This window comes from Montipora foliosa, chromosome 5 (genome assembly GCF_036669935.1).
Source record: "Montipora foliosa isolate CH-2021 chromosome 5, ASM3666993v2, whole genome shotgun sequence".
Lineage (NCBI taxonomy): Eukaryota > Metazoa > Cnidaria > Anthozoa > Scleractinia > Acroporidae > Montipora > Montipora foliosa.
In genome coordinates, this window is record NC_090873.1 from 7085605 (window position 1) to 7100604 (window position 15000).

Below are 15000 nucleotides of genomic sequence, written 5' to 3' on the forward strand. Positions count from 1 at the left end.
ATCATTTGAATCGATCGTGGATTTGCTTGGGTTATTTTACGTAATTAGGTTCCATGCTGAACGAAGCAAGTTGGGTCATTATGAATGTTGTGGATGAAATTCTCAAAAATCATATCAACCTCGAGTTTGTTTTCATTTACCGTGGCAGTTAAGTCTTGCTTGTAGGAACAGGTGTTACCGAATCTAAGAAGTTTGGGCGAAACGACGGTTGTAGGAGCTAATGTCCATGTGGGTGTAACGACTGTAATTCGTAATCGTACATTGCAGCATTCTTATCTGTGTCTTAAAGAGAGTGATTGCAAATCATCTGTACAAAAAAGCATGAAACTTCTCATCTTTTCACTCGTCTCTTTTTTTGTTTTAGACGTTACCTGACATCGGTAGACAGAACTGAGCTACAAACGAACGAGTTTCTTCGGATTTTTGTCAAATAAACCACAGATTCCAGGCTGACGTTTGCAGCTTGTCGTAAACATGATGCTAACCAGGAAAGGCCTGGGTAAACCGCTTCAACATTTGCTTCAACATTCGTTCTATGTTGTTGAACAGAGATGTTGAAACCGGTTGCCCCCTCCCCCCCTTCCCCCCTTCCCCCTCCCCCCTCCCCCACCCCCAATCGATATTGAATCAGTTTAAAAGCGTTCACACAATCATTCAACATTCTTTTGCTATCGCAAATATTGAATGAAGTTGACGCCGTTTGCCCCCTCTTTCAAAATTGATGGGCATGCGCATTGCCAAGTATCTTTTCTTTACTAGAGATGATTAGTATTAAAACCTGGGAGACACCACTGTCCTGGCACACGAAGTTGCTGTCCGCGTCTCAGAACCGCGCGTGCTAAAGCTCCCTAATAGGGACGGCTACCGCAACGACAACGCCACAAAGCAAAATATCAAGATTGGTTAAGAAAGGAAAAATAAACGTGTTGCACGTGCAGCACGCATTTCAGTGCATTTTTTGCCGTACTCCACAAAACAGCAACGCGAAATCACCAAACTTCAGGTTTTGACGACAACGTGAGTATACAACAGGAAATTGTTCACTTTTTATTTTTACTTTAGAACCGTTCCTATAAATCCATTTATATGATAGTTCGCCCCTATTGTTCAACGTGAACAAGATGGAATAATCGCGAATTCAAATACTTAGGATTGCGCAAAGTTGTAGTGACGTTGTAGTTAACGGTGACGTTGTCCTTGCTAAAAACTCCCTAACACCGAAAAGTGATGGGCCGCAGTCCATCACAGATCGAGACTTCTGGGTTATGGATGATGAAGTACGATCGTCCGATTAAGTGTAATCCTGAGAAGGACACTTTTGGATGACGTTGACTGACGTTTCGACAACCTGAGCGGAAGTCACAAACAAATCACTTGACCCTTAAGGTGATTTCCGCTTGTTGTTTGTTTGTTATTTATTTGTTTGAGCAGACTGAAGTTTTGGCAGCTATTCAGCTGATGTGGACCTGCTATACCCACCCACCCATATACTCACAGAGGACAGCCACAACACCGGGAACTTCATCCACTACTCTTCTCGAATAGTGTGTGGGTTCTTTAACGTCCCACAGGGAACTAATGAACATAGAAGTTACGTGTGAGACGGAGGCACCAGGTTGTCTAAGGGGACAGTCAATCTCATCCTAAGCAGTTCTTCTCAGGACTACACTCACCCGGACGATGGTACATTACTTGATTATGATATGACTCCTTGGTTAAAATTATTTCCGATAATTCAGTTCGTTGCGAAGTTAAATAACAGCAACTCGAGTCTACAGAGTGCGAACGACTTTAAAGACTTAAACAGTCACTCACGCAGTGGTCTTAAAGGTAATAAGATATTCTGGATAGCACTGGAAGTCCCGGAAAACCACAAAGACTTTCGGATTGGTCACATTGTCAACTACAGAATCAAACAGGACCTCAGGCGCATGGTGTAACAATGGTGGAGGCACCAGAAGTCCCTTTTGTCCCGGCGCAAAGAATCCCACCACAACACGGGCCAAATACATTCGCCTCACGTTCAAGCTATCGCGTGTGGCGAAGGTCATTGAATAAGACGCGTTTGAAGCAAAATAAACTCCATTTCCGTACATTGCTCCTGCAACAAATAGAGATAGAAACCATCGTTATTTTGACCAAAGACAATGACTAAAACGGCGCAATTTTCGTCGCCTGTTAATTGGCAATAATAGCGGAGCTCAGGAGGCCCGAAGGGCCGCCAAGCGGAGCGCCATACTAAGAGGAACCCATGAGTTCCTTGTCTCATCTCATGGTAATCATGGCTAGCGGTATTGCTCGTGGGCGCGTACGCACGGCGTTGCTCAATAATTTAATAATAGGACGTAAAAGTAGCAACAACACGGACACAATTAAAAATCAAGGAGGCATTGCACATTCATTGGGAGAAACCCTCCCTAAATCAACAATTGTTTCATGCAAATCTTAATCTCTCTTTGTAATCAGTTGTTGTATCACACCATTGTTATTCTAATTTTCCGCTATATATTGTACATCATTGTTATTTCATCCACAAACTGATGATGGCACAGGAGTTGCCGAAACATGTCTTTTTTCAAATTTATTAATTTTGTTCTCTTCATTAAAATTTAATAATAATAATAATAATAATAATAATAATCATCATCATCATCATCATCAATACGTACGCCAACATGGCGGCCGTTTACGGCGTACATCTCTGATATTGGACATCCATATTATGGTCAATTGACACCGGTCAAAACAAGTTCTCCGCTGACTAGTAACACACGACCATATCGCGGGCTCAAGTTTAGAGCTCATCGAGGTCAGCTTTTTTTTTTTAATTGACTTCTCAGTGACCAGTTGACCATTGGACCGCAGGCTAAAGCCAGGTTAACTTATTCTAAGAATAATTAACACGGGAGCTCCGCTTTTTGGCTTCGCTAGACCGATATATTAGATGAACAATTTTTAATTGACTAATTATTCAATTAATTTATTTTATTTATAAGAAATATTTTCGCAGGTAGGTTCACACTTGACGATATACCGCGCATACGGAACCCGCCAAAACTGTGCTATCCTGTCAATCCTTTGCCCTATCACCGGAAACGGTGTATTTCTGTGCGTAAACGACGTTGTTATCGATCTACCATGTCGAAAGGACGCCATCAAAGTCTTTCTTCGCGAAGTTAACACAAATAAATACATTATCAATACAGTTTCGATGTCTTCTTACACTTGATTCGAAAATACTAGACTGAATTCGGGGCTAATTTGTGGGAGGGCATATATACGGAGGGAAATTTGCGTCACAAAATAAAAAAAAAATTTGTGTCACTACTGCCGTTTTTGCTTTCCTTTATTTTGTACTTGAGGGTAATTTCCAATTATAAGCCCCCACGAGGTTTATATTTGGGGGAGCTTATTCGGAATTTCAAGGTATATTAACTGGCACCTAATTATACTTAGATGCACACCCAATGACATCCAAAACGATGGCATACAACACGAAGTGTCCCTTTTATTCTACGCCTTTGTTACCAATTTCCAACAATAAGGTGAGGGTAAAGGTTAGCGTTACGTTTAGCCTGTAAGCAGGCTCTTCCGTTGAACATTGTGCGCGGTCGAAATATAAGGGCTTGGTGACCAGTCACCTGCGCGTGTCTTTTTATTTTTGTGACGTCAGCGTGACCAAATCTGTAAAGTTAAAGCTAATTTTCTCGTGTTCCCTTCGGTAATTTTTTTGGAAAATTGGCTCAGTTCTGAACCACATAAATTCTCTATCAAATGTCTTATATTTGCTAAAATCTGTCAAAGGTAATCGAATATATTTGGAAAAAAGACAAATTACAGAATATTGGCAAAACCGTCTGAACGACCTTGACTTTTTACCACTTCAAAATGTCAGGCAATATCATTTCCATAATGTGGCAAAGAATTCCCGAAGGAAAGTATAACTATTAAGGAATTTAGGCCAAAAATAAGAATATATCTGCCTGTTATCAGATGTGAATGTTACTCAAAATAAAAGCAAACTAGACGCTCCGTGAGCGTACACTGGATGCCTGTGGTATGTGCAGCGTTCCAGGCAATTTTTTCAAGTCGGGGTCATTAAGACCATTAAAGGGGTCACCCAGATGTCATACCAGCAGAGGCCCTTTGGCTCACACGTTCATACGACGAAACAGATCCTTTTCTGAGGTTAAAAACCTGGCTACCGGCCTATTAATTAATCATCGGTCAAAAAGAAGAAATTCTTGTCATCTTTAGAAAAAATAGACACGCATTGCTCACGTGTGGTAGTGAAGTAACACAGCAATTTATTCCATATTGTCAGATGAGCTGCGTGTTGTCTTCTAGGAGATTCAAGTTGTCTTTGCGTAATATGTAGCTCTAACAGTGCACGATATTGTTTTGTATTGTATATCATTGTAGTGCCATCGTAGAAGTCTTAGGTAAATAGCCCGTGAGAAGACATATGGTTACTAGCAAAGTACTGAACCCAGAAACATTGAAGAAAATAAAAGGGAATCGAGAAACATTGCTTTTTGGGCTGACATGTTAATCATTTTCAAGTTCCTTCACAACTTCTTTTTACCACAAGTTTAAGCGTGCACTCTGAGCATCTGACAGCTTTGAAATACAAAAGTTCCCTGAAGTTAAACCCTACCCGGCGTGGTTAGTATCTGGATGGGTGACCTAAAAAATATACTCCTTCGAATAACAGAAGCATTGGACCGAAAATTCTATTTTAACGCTAACAAATGCGAATTAAGCAAGGTACAGATTTTGTTAGCTTGCTTTAAAGGCGCTGTTACACTGAGAAATGTTTCGTGCAATTTGTCTCGCAATGTTTTGGCGACACTGTGGCGGGACAAGTTGCACGAAACATTTCACAGTGTAACAGTTCCCTTAATATGCAAAACAAATATTGATGTAAAAGTAAATAAATATTGATACACAGTTTTTAGGAAGAGCGAAAGGATGTTTCCAGGACGGTCGATCGAGAATAAAATATTTTGCCATCAGCAATAAAATTTACGACATGAAAACAACATTAATTTTGAACCGCGAATATAAAAAAGTTACGCTCAGCACAAACATTTTGGGAGAGTTTTGCTACGTTCAATTTTGTTATTTTACTTTTGGCTGCACAAATAAATCGCAAAATCGAAAGTGACATGGAATTCAGCGGGCGCCGTGATCAAGTTTACTCGCGAAACAGTGAAGCATCTGTGTCAAATGATGGCAAATGATTGTTTTTGTTAATTTTCTTTTTCTTTAAGTGTTATAAAGTTTGACAATAGATGTGCGAATTCAACACAAAGATCACAATCGCACAACTCTTGAGGTTGACCATTGTTTCTGCAAAGTCAAAAATTTACTCTCCAATACGAGGTTATTTATCACAAGGTAATTCCATCGTTTTGGGAATAGCAGCCACTTTATTATTCCGATTTTGGCGCTCACTTTGTTGAAACTCAAGCACGCTTCCAACAGACCTGTTTATTTTCGTGACTTATGCGCTGCTTATGCACCAGTCATTTGAAACCTCCGCACCCCCCCCCCCCCCCCCCCAAAAAAAAAAAAAAATCGGGCTTAAATGGGGCATTCACTTTTTATGCAAGTGAAAGTGAGTGAAGTCCCCGGTTCCCGGGGACAAAAGTGAGTGGTGCATTCCCCCGCCCCTACTGTTCAACACATGGTACTCCATGGCGCTTTGTAAAACAACTTATCATTGCCAAGCGTAACACACTGGTTAAAAGACACTGTTGGCAGCCATGAAATAAACAGATTGATCTTTCAGCGGCCAGCAAATGGCTTGCAAAGGCTCCTCAATGCACAATGAGTATGTCAAAATATCTTTATTGTAGTAGTTTCATTGATACTTCTGGATAAATTGACAATGAAACACAACGGGCAACTATCACAGTAGTGTCAATCGCACAAATAATAGCAGGAATTGAAATTGTTTCAACTGATTCAGCTAATTCATTTTGATTATTGCATACAATGTGATCCGCCTCACTATGATCAAAGGGTGCAGAACCCTAACAGAATTCACGTGCGCTAATCGTCGATCAGTCATCATAAAATCAAAGGAGAAAATGAGTCCTGTCCAGATGTACGTTCCACAATAACGAATAAAGAATATTTGCAAGACAGTGATGCCAAATACTGACCATTATTTAGAGTAATGGCTTATACGCTTTGCAAAATGTGAAAAAATTAACCAGAATCCACGATCGAGTTTGTCAAGAAAGTGACAATAACGTATGCAAAATTACTGAGGTGCGAAAATGAAGACCGCTGACCAAGGAGTGACTGCCCCGCTTAATTTCCCCCGTAGGGGATGCGAAGACCGTAACTTCCAGCGAATTCCCCGCCTACCGGGGAACCAAAATGGAGTGTATATGAGGTGAAAGTCCCCGCAATCCCCCGGGGGTTTCAAATGACTGGTGCATTACAGTGGACTACAACAAAAATCCTCCCTTATTATATTTCAACACACGTATGCAAATTTGTTAAGCTCGAAAATTACACTCGTCAGCGCGCTGACGAGTAATAGCCATTCTTCTGCCATTGCTGATCATATGGCCCAAACAGGCCACAGAATTAAATGGGATCACTTTGACATTTTAGCCACTGGACAGTCTGATATACATTGTGAAATCAAGGAAACCTTATTGATTCGCGAGTTAAAACCAGCGCTTAATGAAAATGTTGGCAGTGAGAAACTTCTTCTCTACTAGCCATTTATAATTTTTCAAGCAGATTTAACTAGGTTTGTTTATTTTCATTGTCATTACTTTCCTTATTTGGTATTAGTCTTCATGTTTAAATTCATTTGTACTTTGGGTAACCGTTAGATGCATGTTGGAGCATACGAAACGTTAAGTTCATAAAACGTTTTACTACATGCGTTATCTCGTTATGTTTATAACCGCAGTTTGCTTGTTATTTGAAATCCATGTGCATCTAATTAGGGGAATTTCCAGAAAAATCAGTAAGTTATGGTTATTCAGCTGTCCAGACAAGGCTCACTGAAAATATGCAAAGAGGCTTAAAACTCACCGTTTCTTCCGCAGAAATTTCTATTAAACCCCTGTAAGTTGATGGCTTTAACATTGCAGCCATTGGTGCCATGGAAGAGTTGTCGCTCATTCTGGTTGTTGTAGCCAGACCTTCCATTATTTCTTTCCACTTCCTGTTTGTAGGTTGCATACTGCGTGTAAAGACAGGGGTTTTGCACTCGTTCGATGCTCAAGATGGTGCCGTAACCTCCCGTGCTGACGAACATTTCAAATATGTGTCTGTATTCACCTTCTGAAGGCTCTAGATTTACCAACACCACTGGAATGGGGCCCCCATCTGGAAAGCAAGGCTGGGGATTCCAACAATCTGGCATAACAATCCCTACGATAAAACATTTTTTAAAATGATACCATCGGCCAGTTGAGTCTAGCATTGAGAAAAATCCCTTTTACACTTACAATGACAAAATTACAATCGTGGAAATCGTGGAGATTCCTTGGGGCAGTTATGCAGAACTCGTAATCATCGATGATTTCAATATTTCTTCCAAAAGCAGTGCCAAAATTTAAAACTCCATTGCAGTCCCCCATCTCCCACCCCGTAGGGCAATTTTTATACTGAGGGTTAACAAGTTCTTTTCCCTTTTGAAGTCAATCCGTAATTCGCATGATACCTTCTGCTTTCCAAAATTGTAGCTTCACACCTTCGAAAAAATTGTCAACTTCTTTCTGTCAATCTCACGCTTAAACCCTGATCCCAATTTTACGTCAGTCGGTGCATATTACAATACGATTTTTTTTAAAGAATCAGTTGAAAGTATTGTCGTCTTTCGCATCGCTAAGTCACCTACCGGAATCCGTAGCCATTCTTCGACTCAGACGAAGAGCTGGGTTCTTGCTGCGGGTTGAGAATACAGTCATTGCATTGAAATCCACTTTGAATTCACTATTCTGCACAAAAAGTCGAACTTCGCGGCATTGTTGATTGTATGCATCTTCCAGGGATGCGCTAATGTTTTCTTTAATGCTTATTTCCTTATCGAGAAGGATAAAATTCCATCGGACATACTTCGTCAGAAGCTTGCGTCTTTCCGAGTCACTTCGCCGCTCGGCCATCCTCGTAATTTCCCGCCAGACGCGGCCGACAACTTTGGACACATCATTCGCATTTCCACGAACGGTGATACTGTTTTCGGACGCATTAAACATTAACTCGACCTCGTGGTGAACTGCGACTTTGGAGAGTGAAGACCAGCACTCTTGGGTGATCTGAGGCACCATCTTGTGGGTTATTTTTTGACTCGTACGATGTTTAGCAAAAAGTAGTCGCATATTGCTTATTGCGTTGACGATGCTCGGTCGATTCTTGCCATACACACGGAATCGCGTCGGAGAAGCAGGAGGGCTATTGACAATTTGTTCGTCATCTGCTTTGCATTCCTCTAGATCTGGCTGCGATAACGGTACCAGTTTAAAATCGTCGTCTGACGGATTAGTACTTGACAGGGAAGAATATTCTTCAAGTACTACAAAAGGGACAAATTCCAGTTTCATCTCATGAAAATATGACATCAGTGTGCTCTCCTCAAGAAGTACAATTTTAATTTCGCGAAGTGACCTGGGAGCCTGGACCAAAAAGCTCAGGATACCTCCAGATAACACTCGAGACGAGTCGCCTAACGACAATTGCATGGCTCCGGCGCCAATAGCTGGGAGAGCAATGGAAACTAGTCCACGTGCGTCCGCCAACTGGAGTCCTTTCTTCACACCGAGTTGTAAGTCAAGAATTTGTGGAGAGCCCGGGTGCCTAATCACGTGAATAATGTGACCACAAGGAAGATTCCCGGATCCAGTCATAACAGCCTCGCCCGGAAGTTGAACGCCTTTTTTAGTAATAACTGTTTTACACTCCTTCTTGAGGGAAGAGCCTCCTGCTTTGACAATCTCTCGATTTAGTTGACCACCTTTGTTCAGGTCAAGGTTGTGTTGGTTTATTATCAGAATCGCGTCCGTCGTTTGCTTTGTCAAATCACCGGAGCAGAATTGAATTCGCGTGTTTTTAATCCATGTGCTTCCCCAAGGATTGCCTTGTTTCATTGGCTCATGTTCATGGATTGTAGTTGTCGCGTTGATCGGTGCTGATTCGACTGTAAATTGCTCCTGATAATGAGACACTCCCTAACAACGTGAAATGACCTAATTTGAGGTTTTATGGAGGACGTCAGCACCGCTAAATTAAGCGGTGACTCATATCGGTATCATTCTTCAGGGGCTGTCACACCATTGTCATTTTAAGGACAGTGCCTACTAATTCAAAGGTATTTTTGTGCGGTATACTGAATATGCGGGAAAAGCAGATCTTAACAAGTGTTATTGAAATCCAAAAAGAAAACTGGGGGTAACCATGCATTTTTCGAAGATAATTAACCAACAATATTTGTAGAAAGCTTTAAAATACAGAGCAATGTATGGTGTTCTTTTCCAAATTGGAGCTTAATTATCTCTGAAAAATGCGTGGTTATCCCAAATTTTCTTTTTGGATACCAAGAGCACTTACTAAGTTTTGCTTTCTCCGGATAGTTTTGAGCCGCGCAAAAATATCCCTGTATTAGTAAGCACCACCTGAGTATCTCGAGATGCGCAGAACGTATGCGCAATAACAATAGTATGTGCCGTCCTTAAAAGCTTGGAATAGTCGGAAGTGATTACAATAAGGCGAATTCATCATATTTTGAGATGACGTTCTCGTTGCCGTTCCCGTCGTCGCTGCTAAAGCTTCCTCAAATAAGCCTGGGGGTTTCCGAGGCCCTCTCGCCATAATGCGTCATTAATTTAACTTAAGTAATGGTCCGGCTAAGAAGCAGGCAGCCCAGCGGCAAAAGTACTTAGAAGCTGCGAAATATTAATTTTTAACTTCACTCCAATCGAGGCATCTGATTGGCTAATATCGGAAAATGTCGAAAAAAGATGAGAAAAAAATGAAAAAAAAACCTTTTTTGGATTTCTTCTTCCCCATGCCCTTGATCTCTGTCTCTCGGCCAAATTTGGGCATTGTTCTATGCGCCAATCAAATGGCGCATAGAATCTTGACGATATTTACGAACATAGTTTTTGAAGGCATAATGATTTGTTCTACGAAACAGAATCTAATTTTTTAGACGGCAAGTCGATTACATTTTTCATTGAAATTCAAATTTCGCGCTTTTAGCTGCTTACACCAATGGGAACAGCCGAACTTAATTTGATTAAAAATGTTGGCACATTTTAACTAACCGACGCTATTGCCGCGGGCTATTGTTTTTCTGCCTGCTTCTTAGCCGGACCATTACTTAATATTAGGCGAACTTGAAATGGCAAAAATAAACTTGACTTGACTATCAGCAAAGGACGACTCGTGAAGGCTTACACTACGTAGGTGTCGGCGTGGAACACCACCTATCTCCGACAAAAAAGGGGTTAAGCATGCATTTGACTTTTCGCAGATATTTGAAGAAACTCATTGTAACCCTCGCCAAGTCATGTTTTTTTGTTTCCACTTGTCCCCCGCAAACTTAAAAATTGCCAGGAGCTCATCAAGTGGAGCCTTCCTTGAGTGAACCCTTTCCTGAGCAAATTTATTTTTTTAGGAACAGGTTTTTCCCACGAGAAATTTCATATTTCCCTTGACGTTGAGATAGCTTTGTTTTGATTGGCTTTTACATCTAACTGTGGGAGTGCTGAATCTCCCAAGGGAGGCGTTCTATAAATAAATCTACTCGGGAAAAGGTTGACTCCTGTGCCAAGTATAGGAGATAGAGACTCCCACTGATCAACTCCCGAAATTGCATAATAACTGACCACTCCCAACAAGAGCTTCGGAGAGCCATGCGAGAGGCCTCTCCGGACCACCCCTAAGTGAGTTAAAATAACAGAGGTCCAAGTACTGCCTGAATAAACAACGATGGTTCTACCTCTGTGTTTTAATTAAAGTTTTAGTACTACTACTTACTACTATATCCGAGTCCAACACTTACCTGCAAAGGAAATATTTTTCTGTTCGGAATCTCGTCAATCTCGCCTCCAAGAACAATAACAGGAGTTTCCGTGATTCTTTCCACAGCACAGGAATATTTTCTGCCAAACGACCGTAAGAATTCTTTACCACGTCCTTCCACGAAGAACTTATTCAGGCCCGGTTGATTCGATTTTACTGTTGCCACTGTAACTTGACTACCAATCTCAGCCAAGAGGGATTTGATATTGCTCAATTTATCGCTCGTGGAGATTGAAGAATCGAAAAACGTTTCACCGTCTCTCAGCCGACGCCGAAGTCGATTGGCGCGTTTGAGTCTCTTCTTGAAGGTTGGAAATATCCGAGGTCCGTGGTTCATCAGGTATTTTACAAAAGCACGAGAGTATTTTCCATCCTCAAAACCGAGTCCGACCGGCTTCCAGTCTATGCTGAATACTTCTTCAAGCAAAGAGGCTTCTTCCTCTTGGCAAGGAGGAACAGGCTCGCTGTCCACGTCGATTACTTCCATCTCAATTTCAGAAGGTGTTTGTGTGTCGGAAAGAAATCCCCTAATATAATAAAGGAAAAAAGCTGCTGTGAGCTTCGTGAGAGAGTTATGTCCAGGTTTGCACGCAAATGTGAAAATTGCGAATTTTGGGAAAAATCACAACAATCGTAAAAGGTCAAAACAATAAGACAAGTCCCCAACTAGGACTCGCGATTTTATTGATTTTTGCGAAAATTGCGAAAAATCGCAAAATCACAGAACACTGAAAAGCAAGAGAAGACTAGTTCCCAACAAGAGTCGCTATTTTGCGATAACCGCGAATTTTGCACTAGTTCCCGATAAGGGTCTCGATTTGTTTGTGGGTCACAACCCCGAAAAAGCTGGAGCCCAGGCGATAGCCTAATTCTCTGACGGTACAGGTCGCTCGTGTCACGCATTCTTCTCCCTTTCCCGTCAAGGGAGAAGAGTGTGTCCCGTCCGGCCCTCCCACTCAGTCAAAAAGTACATAATATGTTATTATCTTAAAAAGATACCCTAAAAGATAACAGCTGAGACTTTGGGGGCCCAAAAACCTTTTAGACACCCTAAAAGATACCAGAACCCTGATTTTCACCTTTAAAAGATATGACGATCATCCCCGACCGTTGCAAACTGGAGCTCCCTTCCCCCCCCCCCCCGGAAAAAATATCGCACGCATAGACCAAATACATACCCTACCCCAAATGAAATTGGAATTGCTTTATTTACAGAAAGTGAATTTCAAAACATAAAGAAACTTTTTTGTCTTCGCTTAAGCAAAACTCGAAAGAAATGCATTCCAATGGCCAGCGGCACATACCCAGCGAAAATTTACCCCCCCCCCCCCCACCCGTATGTAATGTGTGAGTAAACACAACCAAATTTGAATAATGATCGAAGTATGATGGTAACGCAACACTATCCGACTACTTGTCCATCAGACAAAAGAGGAAACACATCATGAAAACGAAGAGATCATAGCTAAGGTTAAAACGTTTTAAGAGGTGGATGTGGGTGCTCTTACGGAACCAAAGAAAGTCAATGTTGCCACCAGTTTTCTGAGGAAGCTGTGCTTTCAAATGTAAACAACTGCATGGAACTGTCACATGGAGAACTCGATCTTGTTGTGCTGCATATTCATGCATCGTCGAACATTGAAATCATTGGGAGAAAAAAGGAAAGAAAGACCACGTTGCAGTTTTTTTTGTATCTCAACCGTCCGATCTGTATAGATTTGTTTTTAAATCTCTATGGCATAAGCAATTCACGGCTCCGCAGAGTGGTCTTTCTTTCTTTCGAAAATGCAGTACTGTTTTCATTGGGAAAGTGAAGAGTAAAGCCGGTTACACACGAGCAATTTTTCCTTGACAAGTGTCATTGATATTGTTCATATGCTCATGTGTATGAACGACAAATTTCCTTTGACGAGTTTTGCCTTGACAAGTCTTATTTGCTGGTGTGAATTGAACCAATTAACAAGTTTTCTTTGACAAGTTTTCACTGTAGCAAGCAATACAATTACACAGCGGACGACAAAAAAACAACCACGGGGCTCCATTACAGTGAGTCTTCTCAAGAACAAGACCGCTGTGCACCCACTATTTCTCAATTTTCTTGACAAGTTTTCCTTGTCGACCCGTACAGATGATGAGCAAGTTCTGCAATGTGTCAATTTTTTCCTTGACAAGTGCACTTGTTCAAAAGTTAGCATGCTAGCTTTTAAACAAGTCCACTTGTCAAGGAAAAAATTGACAAATTCTTCTTTACACACCAGCAAATAACATTTGCCAAGTCAGAACTTGTCAATGAAAACTTGCTCGTGTGTAATCGCCTTTAATTGTCTTTGCTACTTTTGCAGCAGTGCGCGTCAAAAGCGGAAAGTAGGTCACAAATCATAAATTAAAATAACAATAGGCTTGAGCTATAACTTGACAAACGAGCTGAAAGAGAAAGTTAAAGTACGATCTTTCGAGTGAGTTAGATCATTAAAAACAGTTCTCGAAAAGAAAAAAATCCAAATAGACCCGAATTTAATTGCACATTTCATCAGAAGATTGGCATTGAGTCCTTCGGTCACGAGTTCAAAACTTAATTAATTCTAATATCAAAAGATCTCTTTCTCTGCGCTGCGGTGCATTCCAGCGAAAGAGTCTTTTTTTTTTTTCGCGTGAAATCGCAAATAGCAACAACGCAATCGTAAGATTTATAGTAAACTGCCGCTTTTTTAAGGCCAAAATCGGTAACTAGCCATCTCGACACCAATATGCAATCAAAGTCGCCACAAAGACGAGTTATCTCGCCACCATGCAGTTGCTCATTTTTTAAAGTTAAACTTGACCTAGTTTGTCTACTTCTTGTACCTAAAATTAAAAGTTAAAGTAAGTTGCACGCTGGACTGACTCACGGTACTTGACGCACGCAATGGAAGCGATCAATTGCAACATTTCATGATATAATCCTGTTGCCAAGGCATACTTCCTATTAAGGATACTTTGTTCCGCGTTCTACATTATAAGGGAGATTAACTCTAAATGGCCACTTTTAAGGTAAAACATTTTCGCCAAAACTTTCTGAATGCGTTTAATCCACACTGACAGGAAGGAAGGAAGGAAGGAAGGAATAAACTTCTGAACAAAAGTGCTCAGCCTCGTTGGTCAGACAAATTACTAGCCAAAAGGAGTCTATAAGGCCAGTAGTCAGTGACAAAAAATGAATTAGGAAACACATATGTGCAATCTTAACTGTTAGCGGAATTAACTTACTCGAAAATGACGGAAGAATCAAAGTCTGTATCAGCATGATGGAATGCGAACTCATTATGGTTGCTTGTGCGGCACGCTGGAAAGGAAGTGAGAGTGTTTCAATAGGGTATTGTTGCAAGAATATTAACTATATGCATCCCTAACGAAGAGCAGAGAACACCAATAATATCTTCCAATCACATTAGAGAGATTAAGCATGACGTTTTCGCCAAACGGTAAACGTCGGAGTGAGATTAGGGTTTTGCAAAAATGTAAGAGCTTCTGCTTGATATTAGCTCATTCCTGTCCTGTTAGCTACAGATATTAAGCAACTTCTCAAAGGAACGAAACAAGTTTAAATGAGAGAATTGTCACGCTTTTATGATAAGCAGGAGTCTGCCGTTTCCCGTTTGCGGTTGGCCGTAAACAGAGAATAGAGACCTTTAGATGTACGTTTACGGCTAACCGCAAACTGGGGTTTGAGGTTTGCGGTTTGGCGTTAGAACTTGTGATAGTTCGTGCATTTAGATTTAAGTAAACAAGTGCAAAGCTGCGGAGGCGGCCATATTGAATTTCCTCGATGCACAGTGTTGATGTTTCAGTCAAAGAAATAAATAAAACCACGGCTCTTTTGATTGTTTAATTCACATGAAATGAAAGAAAAAAAGTTGCTTTTTATATCTGCCCCGTTCATACGTGGGATAATGTAACTTCCATGCC

General features: G+C 41.0%; 1 protein-coding gene across 1 annotated transcript; it reads right to left on the reverse strand.

Moving 5' to 3' along the window:
• Positions 1–616: 616 nt before the first annotated feature.
• Positions 617–14373, reverse strand: LOC138002896 (protein mono-ADP-ribosyltransferase PARP14-like). The gene is made up of 5 exons (XM_068848879.1): positions 14302–14373; positions 11036–11582; positions 7874–9200; positions 7063–7404; positions 617–2101 (listed from the first exon to the last, which is right to left on the reverse strand). The coding sequence occupies exons 2-5, from the start codon at positions 11540–11542 to the stop codon at positions 1812–1814; spliced, it is 2466 nt and encodes an 821-aa protein (XP_068704980.1). The 5' UTR covers positions 11543–11582; positions 14302–14373; the 3' UTR covers positions 617–1811.
• Between the last annotated feature and the right edge of the window lie 627 nt (positions 14374–15000).